Source organism: Salmo salar, chromosome ssa25 (assembly GCF_905237065.1).
Source record: "Salmo salar chromosome ssa25, Ssal_v3.1, whole genome shotgun sequence".
NCBI classification, from domain to species: domain Eukaryota; kingdom Metazoa; phylum Chordata; class Actinopteri; order Salmoniformes; family Salmonidae; genus Salmo; species Salmo salar.
This window is the reverse complement of record NC_059466.1, coordinates 50,746,794-50,763,467: the sequence shown is the minus strand read 5'-3', so window position 1 is coordinate 50,763,467 and position 16,674 is coordinate 50,746,794. Positions and strand designations below refer to the sequence as shown.

Genomic DNA, 16,674 nt, shown 5'->3' with positions numbered 1-16,674 from the left:
TGTCTCAGCAACACTGCTGCACTGGGAATGAGAAAGCGCTCACACACACACACACACACACACACACACACACACACACACACACACACACACACCAGAGTTAGAGGCAAGAGAGGGTGAATCCTGGTGAGATTAAGGCCACCTTCTCCCTCCATTCTGTTGGCCAATCACTTAAGATGGATGACCTCTGATCGTGGTTTTGCTACCAAAGTTACTGTCGTAGCTGCAATATTCTCTGCTTTTTCTGAAACATGGCTTTCGGACAAGATAAACCCCCCCCCTACCATGGCTATCCAGCTCGATAGATTCTCCATTCACTGAGGCAGACAGGACAGTAGAGTCAGGGAAATGGAGAGGAGGAGCGGTGTGCCTCTTCATCAACAACAAACGGTGTTATGACTCCAGTGTAGTGGTCGTCTCGACCCACTGTTTTGGAATACCTGGATGGTCAACTGCCGACCCTTCTGCTTCCCGTGGGAGTTTTAAACTGTTATCATTGTAAACATTCCACCTCAGGACAAGAAAAATAACAAGCTGGCACTTATCAAACAAACTGTATGAGGCTGTAAACAAGCAAGAAAACGTACATCTGGAGGCTGGCTGCCTTGTCGCCAGCGATTTTAATTCCGCTTCATTAAGAGAAGTGATGCCAAAATTCCATCAACACATCTCCTCAGCCACTAGGGGACGATAAAGTCCAAGACCACTGTTACTTTACCCACAAACAAGCATACAAGGCCCTCCATCGTCCGCCATTCGGCAAATCAGATCATGACTCAGTACTCCTGCTTCCTGTTTACAAGCAGAAGGTTAAAACAGGAACTTACCGTGACTAGCGTCGTTGAAGAATGGTCAATAGAATCAGAGATTTAGCTACAGGACTGCTTTGCTAGCGCTGATTGGAATATGTTCTGAGCTAACCACCCTCTGCCATCGGATTCATAAGGAAATGCATCAGCGACGTTGTCCCCACGGTGAAGAATCACTACTTCCCCAGTCAAAAGCCCTGGATTAACACAGAGGTTGGTGGTAAACTAAAGGACAGGACTACACACACAGAGCTACCACACACAGAGCTATCCCAGACAACCCTGGGGCTACCACACACAGAGCTATCCCAGACAACCCTGATGCTACCACACACAGAGCTACCACACACAGAGCTATCCCAGACAACCCTGGGGCTACCAGACACAGAGCTATCCCAGACAACCCTGATGCTACCACACACAGAGCTACCACACACAGAGCTATCCCAGACAACCCTGATCCTACCACACACAGAGCTACCACACACAGAGCTACCACACACAGAGCTATCCCAGACAACCCTGATGCTACCGCACACAGAGCTATCCCAGACAACTCTGATGCTACCGCACACAGAGCTATCCCAGACAACTCTGAGACTACCACACACAGAGCTACCACACACAGAGCTATCCCAGACAACTCTGAGACTACGGCCGAGGTCAGGAATAAGTAGAAGAAGTCCCGCTATGACCTCAATATAGGAATAATGTGGAATCATATTACACGTGCTCCGACCCCCGCCGAGTGGCAGGGACATGAGTCCATTACGGATTACAAAGGAAGACCAAAGGAAGAAAGATTTAACTGAGAAAATATAATTAGGGAAAATATAAAACATAAGATTAGGGCCTCCCGAGTAGCACAGAGGTCCATGGCACTGCCTCGCAGTGCTAGAGGCGTCACTACAGACCCGGGTTTCATCCCGGGCTGTGTCACAACCAGCCATGATCGGGAGTCCCATAGGGCGGCACACAATTGGCCCGGCGTCGTCCGGGTTATGGGATGGTCTGGCTGGGGGGGGCTTTACTTGGCTTATAGCGCTCTAGCGACTCCTTGTGGTGGGCCGGGCTCCTGCAGGCTGACCCCGGTCGTCAGTTCAACGGTGTTTCCTCCGACACATCGGTGCGACTGGTTTCCGGGTTAAGCGGGCCGGTGTTAAGAAGCGCGGTTTGGCGGGTCATGTTTTCGGAGAGGACCTTCGCCTCCCGAGCCCGTTGGGGAGTTGCAGCGATGAGACAAGATCAAAATTGGGGAGAAAAAAAACTGGGTAAAATACAAAACAAACAAAAGAATACAAATTTAGATATATATAACATTGTTTTAAATGTATAGGGCCTCACTTAGAGTTGTAACCAAGGAGTTGATGGTGGACTACAGGAAACGGGGGGAGAGAGGACTTAAAAATGGTCTCCATGCGCACAGTCGTGAAGAAGGAGCGACAGTCCCTCTTCCCCCTCGGAAGGGTAAAAAAAAAAAATGTTTTTTAAAAGTGTTGGCACGACCCCTGATATCCTCAAAACGTTCTACAGCTGCACCATGGAGAGCATTTTGACTGGCGACGTCACTGCTTGCTATGGCAACAGCACCCGTCCTTGATCGCACGGCGCTACAGAGGGTGGTGCGGACAGCCCAATACATCACTCCAGGCCACCCGATCCATAGACTTTTCTCTTTGCATCCACCACGGCATAGCGGTATCGGTGCATCAGGTCTGACAACCAACAACGTCTATCCCCAAGCCAGAGGAATGTTAAACAGCTAACAGAATAACTACAGAGACTCTAAGCTGACCTTTATAGGTATTTTTGCATTGTCTATATACACACACTATCCCTGCACATTGTTTTATATATATATATATATAAATAAATATAACAAGGTAGAACAAATAATACATTTCTTGTTTTTATTTCTCTAGTGTTTTTGTTCAACCTTGTTATTTTAGTGCTTCATGATGGGTTTAGAACTTGCAAGAAAGGCATTTCACTGTACTTGCGCACGTGACATTAAAACACATCTCAGTCAGTCACATCGGCAGCCAGTTTAGGACCCAGTGTAATTAACACACAGCAAGCCGGGTGATCTAAAAATGTCCTCTCTGCCAGCTCTGCAGGACAGCACGATGACGCTTATCATGTATTAGGGATAAAGGATTTATTGTAAAATTGGTCAAAAACACCAAGATGTTTTTATATACCCACGAGGATGGAGATGGGGGGGGGGGGTAGAGGGAAAAGAGAGAGAGAGAGAGAGAGAGAGAGAGAGAGAGAGCGAGAGAGACAGAGAGAGACAGAGAGAGAGAGAGACAGAGAGAGAGAGACAGAGAGAGAGACAGAGAGAGAGAGAGAGACAGAGAGAGACAGAGAGAGAGAGGGAGAGAGAGACAGAGAGAGAGACAGAGAGAGACAGAGAGAGAGAGGGAGAGAGACAGAGAGAGAGAGGGAGAGAGAGACAGAGAGAGACAGAGAGAGAGAGGGAGAGAGACAGAGAGTAAAAGATGGAGAGAGAAAAAGAGAGAGATGGGTGCATCTGTGTCTGTCTGTCTGACTGACTGACTGGTGTCTGACTGACTGACTGACTGACTGACTGGTGTCTGACTGACTGACTGGTTTCTGACTGACTGACTGACTGACTGGTGTCTGACTGAGTGACTGACTGACTGGTTTCTGACTGACTGACTGGTGTCTGACTGACTGACTGACTGGTGTCTGACTGACTGACTGACTGGTGTCTGACTGACTGACTGACTGACTGGTTTCTGACTGACTGACTGACTGACTGACTGACTGACTGACTGACTGACTGGTGTCTGACTGACTGACTGACTGGTTTCTGACTGACTGACTGGTGTCTGACTGACTGGTGTCTGACTGACTGACTGACTGACTGGTGTCTGACTGACTGACTGACTGACTGACTGACTGACTGACTGACTGGTGTCTGACTGACTGACTGACTGACTGACTGACTGACTGGTGTCTGTGCTCTTTAAAAAATGGATCCAATAAGATTCGGAGCACTGACAGAAGCACATCTCTGATGAGGGCCAGGAGTTCAACGCTCCAGAGACCAGACCAATCACAAAGTGTACATTTGCATTCATCACTAAAGAGTAATGGAACAAGTCACAGCCAATGGCACCCTAGCCCCCTTTATAGTGCACTGCTTTTCACCAGAGCCCTATAGCTTAGAACTCTGAATATCAAGTCCAAGGATTTCATTTTTCATCACGCATTTATTGCAACTTAAACATCCCTGGCATTGGCTAATTAACTTCCCAAGACTTTGTGAATAACAAATATAATAGATCAACTTCGTACGAAGAGAAAAAAACCCGCAAAACTCTAATATAGAGTCTACTATAATATTATAACCTTCTGTAATACATATTTATCAACATACAAAACTTCCAAGCCAATGATAAGGTCCCCATCTGATGATGTCAGTACCATGATAAAGTGAAGTGAAGTGAAGAGACAGAAAAATGGCTGTGATTTTAAACATCAGCTGTAATTTTGCTTTCATCAGAATCCTCATCGTCCTAGTTCTGCAATGACCCTGGTCAAACATCCTCTCTTTTTTTTGACATACCTAGTAATAACTACTACTAATAATAAAAATCACATTATTATATACAGCATTATATACAGCATTATATACAGCAACACAATACGGTTTCAAAATGATGGACATAGCTACCTGTTCCAATAACTTCCTGTATCTCTGTGTGGCTTGTTGAATGAGTTCACGGACTTTCCATCCTTCTTTACACGGAACCACGACACTCGTCTGTCCAAATGTCACTGTCACTTTCATGATGATGATGATGATGAGGATGATGATGATGATGGTGGTGGTTCTTCATTCAAGTTGAGGTCCTTTCGGGAAAGTTAAATGACTTCCTTGCCTTGAGATGCTCGATGTGAACGGTCCCCTTTCCGTGATCACTTTCTCTACATCGACAGGTGTTTTGAGTTTGTCTGACTCACGTAAGGAGTCCAAAAAAAATAAAATAATGATTTATATCCTGTACACTTGTGTCAGGTTAGTAATTCTACATGCTCAACGAATAGATTGATATAGCTAGCTAGCAAGCTAGCTAGTACAGTAGCAGATATGCTAACAGTTTTTATATTCGTTGACTAGCATCCAACATCCAAAAAGTAACGTAGCAAGATGCTATGAGAGATGATATATGTGATGCTATCGCTAGCAGCTACCTAGCGCCAACTTGCTAACCAGCAAACTAACGTTTAGATACTAACGTTTAGATACTAACGTTTAGATACTGTTAGCTAGCAAAAACAAGTCAGCAAGAAGTGAGTAAAAAAAAAACCTGCCTCAAAAAATAAAATAATAACTAATTAGGTAGCTAATCACACTTTATAACGTGTTTTTTTTTGTTGTTTTTTTTACCAAACTAGCTAGCCAAGTTGCTAACCAACTTTAACTTGGAAAAGATGGATACTAACGTAACGGTCTCAGGTATCACTTTTCCAGAAGTTTTCCTGGAGATAAATTCCTCCTCTTTCTTCTTTAATAAGCCACTTTCGTGTTGGAAATCCCACTTTTACTGTAATAAGAGTATTTTTCTTTTTATATATATATATCTATATATCTATATATTTGGGTGTAAAGATAAAGTTATCAACGTAGCTAGTCCAACTTTCTTCGACGGCTAAGTTTAGAAGTAAAAAGTGAAAAGTCGTTGTTCAGCTGTGACCAGTTCCTCCTGAACGTGGGTCGTCATTACTAGTTAACACAGCCACTATGTTAGAACCCACGCCTATTTCTACCATTTATCTCCTTAATACAAAACCTGATTTTAATCCTCAACCTAAACCTTATTCTTAACCACACTGGTAACATTATGACTACTTTAAGAATAAAAATCACTTTTTTTTTGTTTTACGATATAACCAGTATAACTTGTGGATGTATAGAAACCTGTCACATTGTTGACGGGACAATGACTTATTTCCAACGAGGGACGCGGGGTTGGCACTAGTTACCACTGCCACAAAGTTCAAATTGGTTATATCGTTAAAAAATGTTTTTAATGAAAACAAACATTTGCTTGTTGGTCCTCGTTTAAGGTTAGGCATAAGGTTACCAGTGTGGTTATGTTTAGGTTTAATATCCAGATTTTTAAGAGACATTTTAGAATTAGATACCTCTTCAACCTCAGGAGGCTGAATACATTTTGGCTTGGTCCATAAGACCCTCATCAACTTTTACAGATGAAACCATTGAAAGCATCCTGTCAGTGTCACGTCCTGGCCAGTAAAAGGGTTAATTGTTATTGTAGTTTGGTCAGGACGTGGCAGAGGGTATTTGTTTTATGTGGTTCAGGGTGGTGTGTTAGTTAGGAGGGCGTTTAATTTATTATTTCCGGGTTTTGAGTTATGGTCTATGTTTATGTAATTCTATGTGTAGTCTAGTGAGTGTGTTTCTATGTTGAGTTAATTGGGGTGGACTTCCAATATAAGGCAGCTGTTTGGTGTTGCCTTTGATTGGAAGTCCTATATTAGTTGGGTGTGTTTTGTCTTGTATTTGTGGGAAATTGTTCTGTGTTTAGCCTTGTGCCTTGCCAGACTGTCAGTGGATCGTTCGTTCTCTTGTTTGTTGATTTTGTGTTCATTTTGATTTAATAAATGTTCAAAATGAACAAACACAGTCCTGCTGCATTTTGGTCCTCCTTCACCGACGATAGCCGTGACAGAATCTCCCACCAACTAAGGACCAAGCAGCAGAAGAAAAGGGATTTCGAGTTGGACTGGCGGGAGAAATGGACCTGGGAGGAAGTTCTGGACGGGGCTGGACCTTGGCACCAGGCTGGGGAGTACCGTCGCCCACGGGAGGAAATTGAGGCAGCCAAGGCAGAGAGGTGGAGGTACGAGGCCTTGGAAGCGCTGAGGGAGAAGCACGAGAGGCACCCCCAATAAATGTTTTTTGGGGGGCACACGGGTAGTTTGGCTAGGCCTAGGAAGAGCCGGAAGCCAGCTACCCGTGGTTATATGGAGGAGCGTATGAGGTGGAGAGCGCCATGTTTCGCTGAGGAGCGCACTATCTCACCCATACGCACGCACAGTCCGGTGCGCGTTATTCCAGCCCCTCGCAGGTGCCGTGCTAGAGCGGGCATCCAGCCTGGTAGGAGGATGCCTGCGCAGCGCATCTGGTCGCCGGTACGCCTCCGAGGACCAGGCTACCCAACTCCCGCTCTACGCACGGCTACCATCAGGCCCCTGAGCAGCCCAGTCTGCCCTGTACAAGCACCCCGCTCATGCAGGACTACTAGTTCCATCCAGCCAAGACGGGTTGTGCAGGAGGTAAGATCAAGACCGACTGTGCGCCTCCATAGCCCTGGGTTTCCAGCTCCTGTCTCTCGTGCGGACCCGGAAGTGCGTCAACCCAGTCCGACTCGTCCTGTTCCCGCTCCCCGCACTAGCCTGGAGGTGCGTGTTCCCAACCTGGTACGCCCAGTACCAGCACCACGCACCAAGCTTCAAGTGCGTAAACCCAGCCTCGCCAGTCAACAGTCACCAGAGCTGCCCGCCAGTCAACAGTCACCAGAGCTGCCTGCCAGTCAACAGTCACCAGAGCTGCCCGCCAGTCAACAGTCACCAGAGCTGCCCGCCAGTCAACAGTCACCAGAGCTGCCCGCCAGTCAACAGTCGTCATCAGAGCTGCCCGCCAGTCAACAGTCACCAGAGCTGCCCGCCAGTCAACAGTCACCAGAGCTGCCCGCCAGTCAACAGTCACCAGAGCTGCCCGCCAGTCAACAGTCGCCAGAGCTGCCCGCCAGTCAACAGTCGCCAGAGCTGCCCGCCAGTCAACAGTCGCCAGAGCTGCCCGCCAGTCAACAGTCGCCAGAGCTGCCCGCCAGTCAACAGTCGCCAGAGCTGCCCGCCAGTCAGGAGTCGCCAGAGCCGCCCGTCAGTGAGCAGTCGCCAGAGCTACCCACCAGTCAAGCGCCGGAGTCGCCAGAGCTGCCCCGAGCCGTCAGCAGTGGCCAGACTGCCCCGAGCCGCCAGTCAACAGTCGCCAGACTGCCCGAGCCGCCAGAGTGGCCAGACTTCCCCGAGCCGCCGAGGAATGCGCCAGAGCCGCCCGTCAGCGCGGAGTCGCCAGAGCCACCCACTAGCCCGGAGCTGCCGGAGTGGCCAGACTGCCCCGAGCCGCCGGACTGCCCCAAGCTGCCAGAGTGGCCCGACTGCCTGGAACGGCCAGAACCGGAGCCACCTCCTGATATAGGTGGGTTGGGGAGGGGGGGTGTAGCACAGTGCCGTCGTTGACGGCAGCCACCCTCCCTTTCCTCCCTTTTAGTAGAGGGGAAATTTTGTTTTGTTGTTTGGGGTTGTGTTTTTAAAAAAAGTTTTTTAGTTTTTTAAGGTGCTTCCGGGGTTAGCACCTTTAAGGGGGGTACTGTCACGTCCTGGCCAGTAAAAGGGTTAATTGTTATTGTAGTTTGGTCAGGACGTGGCAGAGGGTATTTGTTTTATGTGGTCCGGGGTGGTGTTTTGGTAAATGGCTGTTTGATTTAGTATTTCCGGGTTTTTGGTTTATGGTCTATGTTTATGTATTTCTATGTGTAGTCTAGTAAGTGTGTTTCTATGTGGAGTTAATTGGGGTGGACTTCCAATTGAAGGCAGCTGTGTGGTGTTGCCTTTGATTGGAAGTCCTATATTAGTTGGGTGTGTTTGTCTGTGTGTTTGTGGGAGATTGTTCTGTGTTTAGCCTTGTGCCTTGCCAGACTGTCAGTGGATCGTTCGTTCTCTTGTTTGTTGTTTTTGGTGTTCATTTTTATTTAATAAATGTTCAAAATGAACAAACACAGTCCTGCTGCATTTTGGTCCTCCTTCACCGACGATAGCCGTGACAGTCAGACTGTATCACCAACTTGTTACGGCAACTGCACCGTCCGCAACCACAGGATTCTCCAGAGCGGGGTCGCGGTCTGCCCAACGCATCACCGGGGGCAAACTGCCTGACCTCTACGGTTATCTACAGCACCCGGTGTCACAGGAATGCCATGAAGATCATCAAGGACCTCAGCCACCCCGAGTCACGGCCTGTTCACCCCGCTACCATCTAGAAGATCATCAAGGACCTCAGCCACCCCGAGCCACGGCCTGTTCACCCCTCTACCATCTAGAAGATCATCAAGGACCTCAGCCACCCCGAGCCACGGCCTGTTCACCCCTCTACCATCTAGAAGATCATCAAGGACCTCAGCCACCCCGAGTCACGGCCTGTTCACCCTGCTACCATCTAGAAGATCATCAAGGACCTCAGCCACCCCGAGCCACGGCCTGTTCACCCTGCTACCATCTAGAAGATCATCAAGGACCTCAGCCACCCCGAGCCACGGCCTGTTCACCCCTCTACCATCTAGAAGATCATCAAGGACCTCAGCCACCCCGAGCCACGGCCTGTTCACCCCTCTACCATCTAGAAGATCATCAAGGACCTCAGCTACCCCGAGTCACGGCCAGTTCACCCTGCTACCATCTAGTAGATCATCAAGGACCTCTGAGGTCCGGAGCCACAGCCTGTTCACCCAGCCTGCTGGTATTCTGTTCTGCCTAAAAATGAATTGCACCTACCTGATGTATCAGGTCTAAATCAGTCCATGATTGGTCGGGAGTAATGCGGCAGGTTCAGATTTTAAATTTGAGGGTCTTAGACTGTCATTTACTGTCTATGACTTTGGTGTTACTGTAAATTATAATGACATTTTTTTTCTCCAAAGACCCATTCCTCAGCTGTTTATTATTGCAAAGTGTTGGGGCTTCCGTTATGTTGAGAAACGCAGTAGGTGAAGAGTGGGTTTGCACCAGCATCTTCACTTGGGGACGCTGTGTGTAAAACTGTCCCGTTTAGGCAACTTGTGAGAGGAACTCAGTACCTCCTGTGGCAGAGGATATTCAATTGGCATATTTATTTTCCTGTCCACAGAAGATACCGTCATCTAACCGTGAAATTGAGAATTACAATATTTTTTTTTTCCCATGAAAAAAAAACCTAGCCTGTTTAAAATAGCAGCTCATAGTGAGGGAGAATATGAAGAGCATTTTATTAGTTTAATAGATTTCCCCCTGTTTTTATACCTTCTTCAATCAACTAAAGTGAAATCTTCTGAGAATGTAGGAGTGTTTGCATTGTCAGTAGCAGAGTCAACGAAGCAAATCATAAATAAACCATTTGTTATGTGATGATTCGTATTATACATCCCAGCCAGGGGGGCTCCCCCGAGTGGCGCAGCGGTCTAAGGCACTGCATCTCAGTGCTTGAGGTCGTCAATACAGACACCTCTGGTTCGAATCCAGGCTGTATCACAACCGGCTGTGATTGGGAGTCCCATAGGGCAGCACGCAATTGGTCCGGGTTTGGCCGGTTGTAGGCCGTCATTGTAAATAAGAATTTGTTCTTAACTGACTTCTTTAAATAAAGATTAAATACAATGTTGTTTGTATGTTCTTTCTCTTCAACCAGAATACCCATCGATATTGTCCAGCTGAAGTTTATGTCAAAACACAGCCAAAGAATGTTGGTGGCAAGCAAGGCCACATAACCCTGACAGTCTGCTGGGCGCTGAGAATGTCCATGACGTGGCATGTAGTCACTGGATGGCTACAGAGAAGCAGCCATCCGCTGGAGGAGAGTACATGCCGTTTGAGTGGTTCTACACAGTGTGATATCTCTCTGCATAAGAATTATCCTCTGCACAATAGGGAAGTTCATCGCACCAACACAATTTGTCCTCCTTGATTGATGGGAGGTGCACCATCTGTGACCAGGGTAGGTTCCTCAATTGCATATGTATGCCTTTGAATTGATGTAAGTGTATTTTTGTACATTTACATGTTTCTCTCCCCACAGTGTGCCTCTTGGCAACAGAACTTCCCTGTTTGCTCCTGTGACCCTGTTAACGTTGCAGCGACTGCTGGCAGAGCCATCATCAGAGCCATCATCAGAGCCGTCATCAGAGATTAAATACAATGTTTTCGTTTCCATAAATGGTAATAAGGAATCTTTTTTTTATTTTAATTACTTACAGCTTATCAACCACATTAAAGCAACACATTTCTTGTTGTTTTTGGGGGATTTTCTCTCTCTTCACATCTCGTATTATCTGTTTTCATTATTCGGTATGATCTCTGTCTGCCTCAATTCACATCTTTCTTTTTGATAATAATAATAATAATAATTTGTTAATAGTTTGACAACACCTTCTATTTTCCAGATTGGTAATGCAACCCATGAGGTGGCGCACAATTGGCCAGGTTAGGGGAGGGTTTAGCCGCTTGTCCCATCGCGCACTAGCGACTCCTGTGGCGGCCCGGGCGCAGTGCATGCTGACACGGTCGCCAGGTGTACGGTGTTTCCTCCGACATATTGGTGCGGCTGGCTTCCGGGTTAAGCGAGCATTGTGTCAAGAAGCATTGCGGCTTGGTTGGGTCGCTTTCGAACCGCCTCTCCCGAGTCTATACGGGAGTTGCGGCGATGGGACAAGGCTAACTACCGATTGGATATCATGAAATTGATGAGAGAAAAAAGGGGGTAAAAATAAATAAGCTTCCTGGAGTACATCTACCGCGAGTTTGAAGAGGACAATCTTCACAACGTCTGTCCGGCCTGTACCCAAGACGTGATGGCAGTTTCAGCTGATGGCAACAAGAAACTGTACAGGTTCAAGAAAGCAAATTAGTGTTTTGTCTTCTTTTTTTTAATGCAAACTGTAGGAGTGTGACTTGTACATTTTTATTTATTTAACATTTATTTAACTTGGCAAGTCAGTTAAGAACAAATTCTTATTTTCAATGACAGCCTACCGGGGGAACAGTGGGTTAACTGCCTTGTTCAGGGGCAGAACAACAGATTTCTACCTTGTCAAGTCAGGGATTCAAACTTGCAACCTTTCGGTTACTAGTCCAACACTCTAACCACTAGGCTACCCTGCCGCCCCAATCACAGAATCAGTAATTGTCTCAAATAATGATGATCTTAAAACTATTTTACGTTCATGGCGGTGAGTTACTATGAATACCTTGCTTCTTAAATAATATTAAACCTTAAATAAAGATTTGTTTTTGTTTTGTTTACGTTCTTGTTGTCAGCGTTTACATTTCCAAACAGATATCTGTTAACCTGTTGAATGTATCAATCCCAGTATTTATTTATGTAAATAAATCAAACAAATCACACAAAAATGTATTATCTTGTTTTGTTTGAGGAGCCAGGGCTGAAGAGCCAGGTTAGGGCTGAGGAGCCAGGTTAGGGTTGAGGAGCCAGGTTAGGGATGAGGAGCCAGGTTAGGGTTGAGGAGCCAGGTTAGGGCTGAGGAGCCAGGTTAGGGCTGAGGAGCCAGGTTAGGGCTGAGGAGCCAGGTTAGGGATGAGGAGCCAGGTTAGGGATGAGGAGCCAGGTTAGGGCTGAGGAGCCAGGTTAGGGATGAGGAGCCAGGTTAGGGCTGAGGAGCCAGGTTAGGGCTGAGGAGCCAGGTTAGGGCTGAGGAGCCACCAGGTTAGGGCTGAGGAGCCAGGTTAGGGCTGAGGAGCCAGGTTAGGGCTGAGGAGCCAGGTTAGGGCTGAGGAGCCAGGTTAGGGCTGAGGAGCCAGGTTAGGGCTGAGGAGCCAGGTTAGGGCTGAAGAGCCAGGTTAGGGCTGAGGAGCCAGGTTAGGGCTGAAGAGCCAGGTTAGGGCTGAGGAGCCAGGTTAGGGCTGAGGAGCCAGGTTACGGCTGAGGAGCCAGGTTAGTGCTGAGGAGCCAGGTTAGGGTTGAGGAGCCAGGTTACGGCTGAGGAGCCAGGTTAGTGCTGAGGAGCCAGGTTAGGGCTGAGGAGCCAGGTTAGGGCTGAGGAGCCAGGTTAGTGCTGAGGAGCCAGGTTAGGGTTGAGGAGCCAGGTTAGGGCTGAGGAGCCAGGTTAGTGCTGAGGAGCCAGGTTAGGGCTGAGGAGCCAGGTTAGGGCTGAGGAGCCAGGTTAGGGTTGAGGAGCCAGGTTAGGGCTGAGGAGCCAGGTTAGGGTTGAGGAGCCAGGTTAGGGTTGAGGAGCCAGGTTAGGGCTGAAGAGCCAGGTTAGGGCTGAAGAGCCAGGTTAGGGCTGAGGAGCCAGGTTAGGGTTGAGGAGCCAGGTTAGGGCTGAGGAGCCAGGTTAGGGCTGAGGAGCCAGGTTAGGGCTGAGGAGCCAGGTTAGGGTTGAGGAGCCAGGTTAGGGTTGAGGAGCCAGGTTAGGGTTGAGGAGCCAGGTTAGGGCTGAGGAGCCAGGTTAGGGTTGAGGAGCCAGGTTAGGGCTGAGGAGCCAGGTTAGGGCTGAGGAGCCAGGTTAGGGCTGAGGAGCCAGGTTAGGGCTGAGGAGCCAGGTTACGGCTGAGGAGCCAGGTTAGTGCTGAGGAGCCAGGTTAGGGCTGAGGAGCCAGGTTAGGGCTGAGGAGCCAGGTTAGGGTTGAGGAGCCAGGTTAGGGCTGAGGAGCCAGGTTAGGGTTGAGGAGCCAGGTTAGGGCTGAGGAGCCACCAGGTTAGGGGCTGAGGAGCCAGGTTAGGGTTGAGGAGCCAGGTTAGGGCTGAGGAGCCAGGTTAGGGCTGAGGAGCCACCAGGTTAGGGCTGAGGAGCCAGGTTAGGGCTGAGGAGACAGGTTAGAGCTGAGGAGCCAGGTTAGGGCTGAGGAGCCAGGTTAGAGCTGAGGAGCCACCAGGTTAGGGCTGAGGAGCCAGGTTAGGGCTGAGGAGCCAGGTTAGGGCTGAGGTTGAGGAGCCAGGTTAGAGCTGAGGAGCCAGGTTAGGGCTGAGGAGACAGGTTAGGGCTGAGGAGCCAGGTTAGGGTTGAGGAGCCAGGTTACGGCTGAGGAGCCAGGTTAGGGCTGAGGAGCCAGGTTAGGGTTGAGGAGCCAGGTTAGGGCTGAGGAGCCAGGTTAGGGTTGAGGAGCCAGGTTAGGGCTGAGGAGCCAGGTTAGGGCTGAGGAGCCAGGTTAGGGCTGAGGAGCCACCAGGTTAGGGCTGAGGAGCCAGGTTAGGGCTGAGGAGCCAGGTTAGGGCTGAGGAGCCAGGTTAGTGCTGAGGAGCCAGGTTAGGGCTGAGGAGCCAGGTTAGGGGCTGAGGAGCCAGGTTAGGGTTGAGGAGCCAGGTTAGGGTTGAGGAGCCAGGTTAGGGCTGAGGAGCCAGGTTAGGGTTGAGGAGCCAGGTTAGGGTTGACGGAGCCAGGTTAGGGTTGAGGAGCCAGGTTAGGGCTGAGGAGCCAGGTTAGGGTTGAGGAGCCAGGTTAGGGCTGAGGAGCCAGGTTAGGGTTGAGGAGCCAGGTTAGGGCTGAGGAGCCAGGTTAGGGCTGAGGAGCCAGGTTAGGGCTGAGGAGCCAGGTTACGGCTGAGGAGCCAGGTTAGTGCTGAGGAGCCAGGTTAGGGCTGAGGAGCCAGGTTAGGGCTGAGGAGCCAGGTTAGGGTTGAGGAGCCAGGTTAGGGCTGAGGAGCCAGGTTAGGGTTGAGGAGCCAGGTTAGGGCTGAGGAGCCACCAGGTTAGGGCTGAGGAGCCAGGTTAGGGTTGAGGAGCCAGGTTAGGGCTGAGGAGCCAGGTTAGGGCTGAGGAGCCACCAGGTTAGGGCTGAGGAGCCAGGTTAGGGCTGAGGAGACAGGTTAGAGCTGAGGAGCCAGGTTAGGGCTGAGGAGCCAGGTTAGAGCTGAGGAGCCACCAGGTTAGGGCTGAGGAGCCAGGTTAGGGCTGAGGAGCCAGGTTAGGGCTGAGGTTGAGGAGCCAGGTTAGAGCTGAGGAGCCAGGTTAGGGCTGAGGAGACAGGTTAGGGCTGAGGAGCCAGGTTAGGGTTGAGGAGCCAGGTTAGGGCTGAGGAGCCAGGTTAGGGCTGAGGAGCCAGGTTAGGGTTGAGGAGCCAGGTTAGGGCTGAGGAGCCAGGTTAGGGTTGAGGAGCCAGGTTAGGGCTGAGGAGCCAGGTTAGGGCTGAGGAGCCACCAGGTTAGGGCTGAGGAGCCAGGTTAGGGCTGAGGAGCCAGGTTAGGGCTGAGGAGCCACCAGGTTAGGGCTGAGGAGCCAGGTTAGGGCTGAGGAGCCAGGTTAGAGCTGAGGAGCCACCAGGTTAGGGCTGAGGAGCCAGGTTAGGGCTGAGGAGCCAGGTTAGGGCTGAGGAGCCAGGTTAGGGCTGAGGTTGAGGAGCCAGGTTAGAGCTGAGGAGCCAGGTTAGGGCTGAGGAGACAGGTTAGGGCTGAGGAGCCAGGTTAGGGTTGAGGAGCCAGGTTAGGGCTGAGGAGCCAGGTTAGGGCTGAGGAGCCAGGTTAGGGCTGAGGAGCCAGGTTAGGGTTGAGGAGCCAGGTTAGGGCTGAGGAGCCAGGTTAGGGTTGAGGAGCCAGGTTAGGGCTGAGGAGCCAGGTTAGGGCTGAGGAGCCAGGTTAGGGCTTAGGAGCCACCAGGTTAGGGCTGAGGAGCCACCAGGTTAGGGCTGAGGAGCCACCAGGTTAGGGCTGAGGAGCCACCAGGTTAGGGCTGAGGAGCCAGGTTAGGGCTGAGGAGCCAGGTTAGGGCTGAGGTTGAGGAGCCAGGTTAGAGCTGAGGAGACAGGTTAGGGCTGAGGAGACAGGTTAGGGCTGAGGAGCCAGGTTAGGGCTGAGGAGCCAGGTTAAGGCTGAGGTTGAGGAGCCAGGTTAGAGCTGAGGAGCCAGGTTAGGGCTGAGGAGACAGGTTAGGGCTGAGGAGCCAGGTTAGGGCTGATGAGCCAGGTTAGGGCTGAGGTTGAGGAGCCAGGTTAGGGCTGAGGAGCCAGGTTAGGGTTGAGGAGCCAGGTTAGGGATGAGGAGCCAGGTTAGGGTTGAGGAGCCAGATTAGGGCTGAGGAGCCAGGTTAGGGATGAGGTTGAGGAGCCAGGTTAGGGCTGAGGAGCCAGGTTAGGGCTGAGGAGCCAGGTTAGGGTTGAGGAGCCAGGTTAGGGTTGAGGAGCCACCAGGTTAGGGCTGAGGAGCCAGGTTAGGGCTGAGGAGCCATGTTAGGGCTGAGGAGCCAGGTTAGGGCTGAGGTTGAGGAGCCAGGTTAGGGCTGAGGAGCCAGGTTAGGGTTGAGGAGCCAGGTTAGGGTTGAGGAGCCAGGTTAGGGTTGAGGAGCCACCAGGTTAGGGCTGAGGAGCCAGGTTAGGGTTGAGGAGCCAGGTTAGGGATGAGGAGCCAGGTTAGGGTTGAGGAGCCAGGTTAGGGTTGAGGAGCCAGGTTAGGGCTGAGGAGCCAGGTTAGAGCTGAGGAGCCACCAGGTTAGGGCTGAGGAGCCACCAGGTTAGGGCTGAGGAGCCAGGTTAGGGCTGAGGAGCCAGGTTAGGGTTGAGGAGCCAGGTTAGAGCTGAGGAGCCACCAGGTTAGAGCTGAGGAGCCACCAGGTTAGGGCTGAGGAGCCAGGTTAGGGCTGAGGAGCCAGGTTAGGGCTGAGGAGCCAGGTTAGGGCTGAGGTTGAGGAGCCAGGTTAGGGCTGAGGAGCCACCAGGTTAGGGCTGAGGAGCCACCAGGTTAGAGCTGAGGAGCCAAGTTAGGGCTGAGGAGCCAGATTAGGGATGAGGAGCCAGGTTAGGGCTGAGGAGACAGGCTTCTATGATGAAGTATTTCTTGCCAAAGACTGTGAAGTGTTTACCAGGAGATTCGCAGTGCTGTGAAGAGTGTAATTACTAAAATGGGTTGTTTGAGCAACGTGTAACTTCCACCATTTTGGTTTGAATTGACTTAAATTCTTGTTTTATTTATGTAGACTCAAGCCAAAGGCAGTGTTGGGACATCACATTGGACAGCAGCTTGGGAAACTGCTAGAAGGTCCAACAAGCTTGAAGAGGAGTCTGTTGAGATTTGAGGTATGAAGCCATGGCTTCCTTCTCAGGGTACTAAACAT

At 50.2% G+C, this 16,674-nt stretch overlaps 1 protein-coding gene across 3 annotated transcripts in view; it reads right to left on the bottom strand.

Moving 5' to 3' along the window:
• The window catches only part of pard3bb (par-3 family cell polarity regulator beta b), a 631,603-nt gene extending 626,062 nt beyond the window's left edge, over positions 1 to 5,541 (bottom strand). For 2 of the 3 annotated variants that reach the window (XM_045707869.1, XM_045707871.1), the window contains exon 1: positions 4,513 to 5,539. In XM_045707869.1, the coding sequence (XP_045563825.1) occupies positions 4,513 to 4,629 (117 nt within the window). In that variant the 5' untranslated portion in view covers positions 4,630 to 5,539. Of the gene's footprint in view, positions 1 to 4,512 lie in introns of all 3 variants that reach the window. The other variant, XM_045707870.1, reaches the window with a different exon arrangement.
• Between the last annotated feature and the right edge of the window lie 11,133 nt (positions 5,542 to 16,674).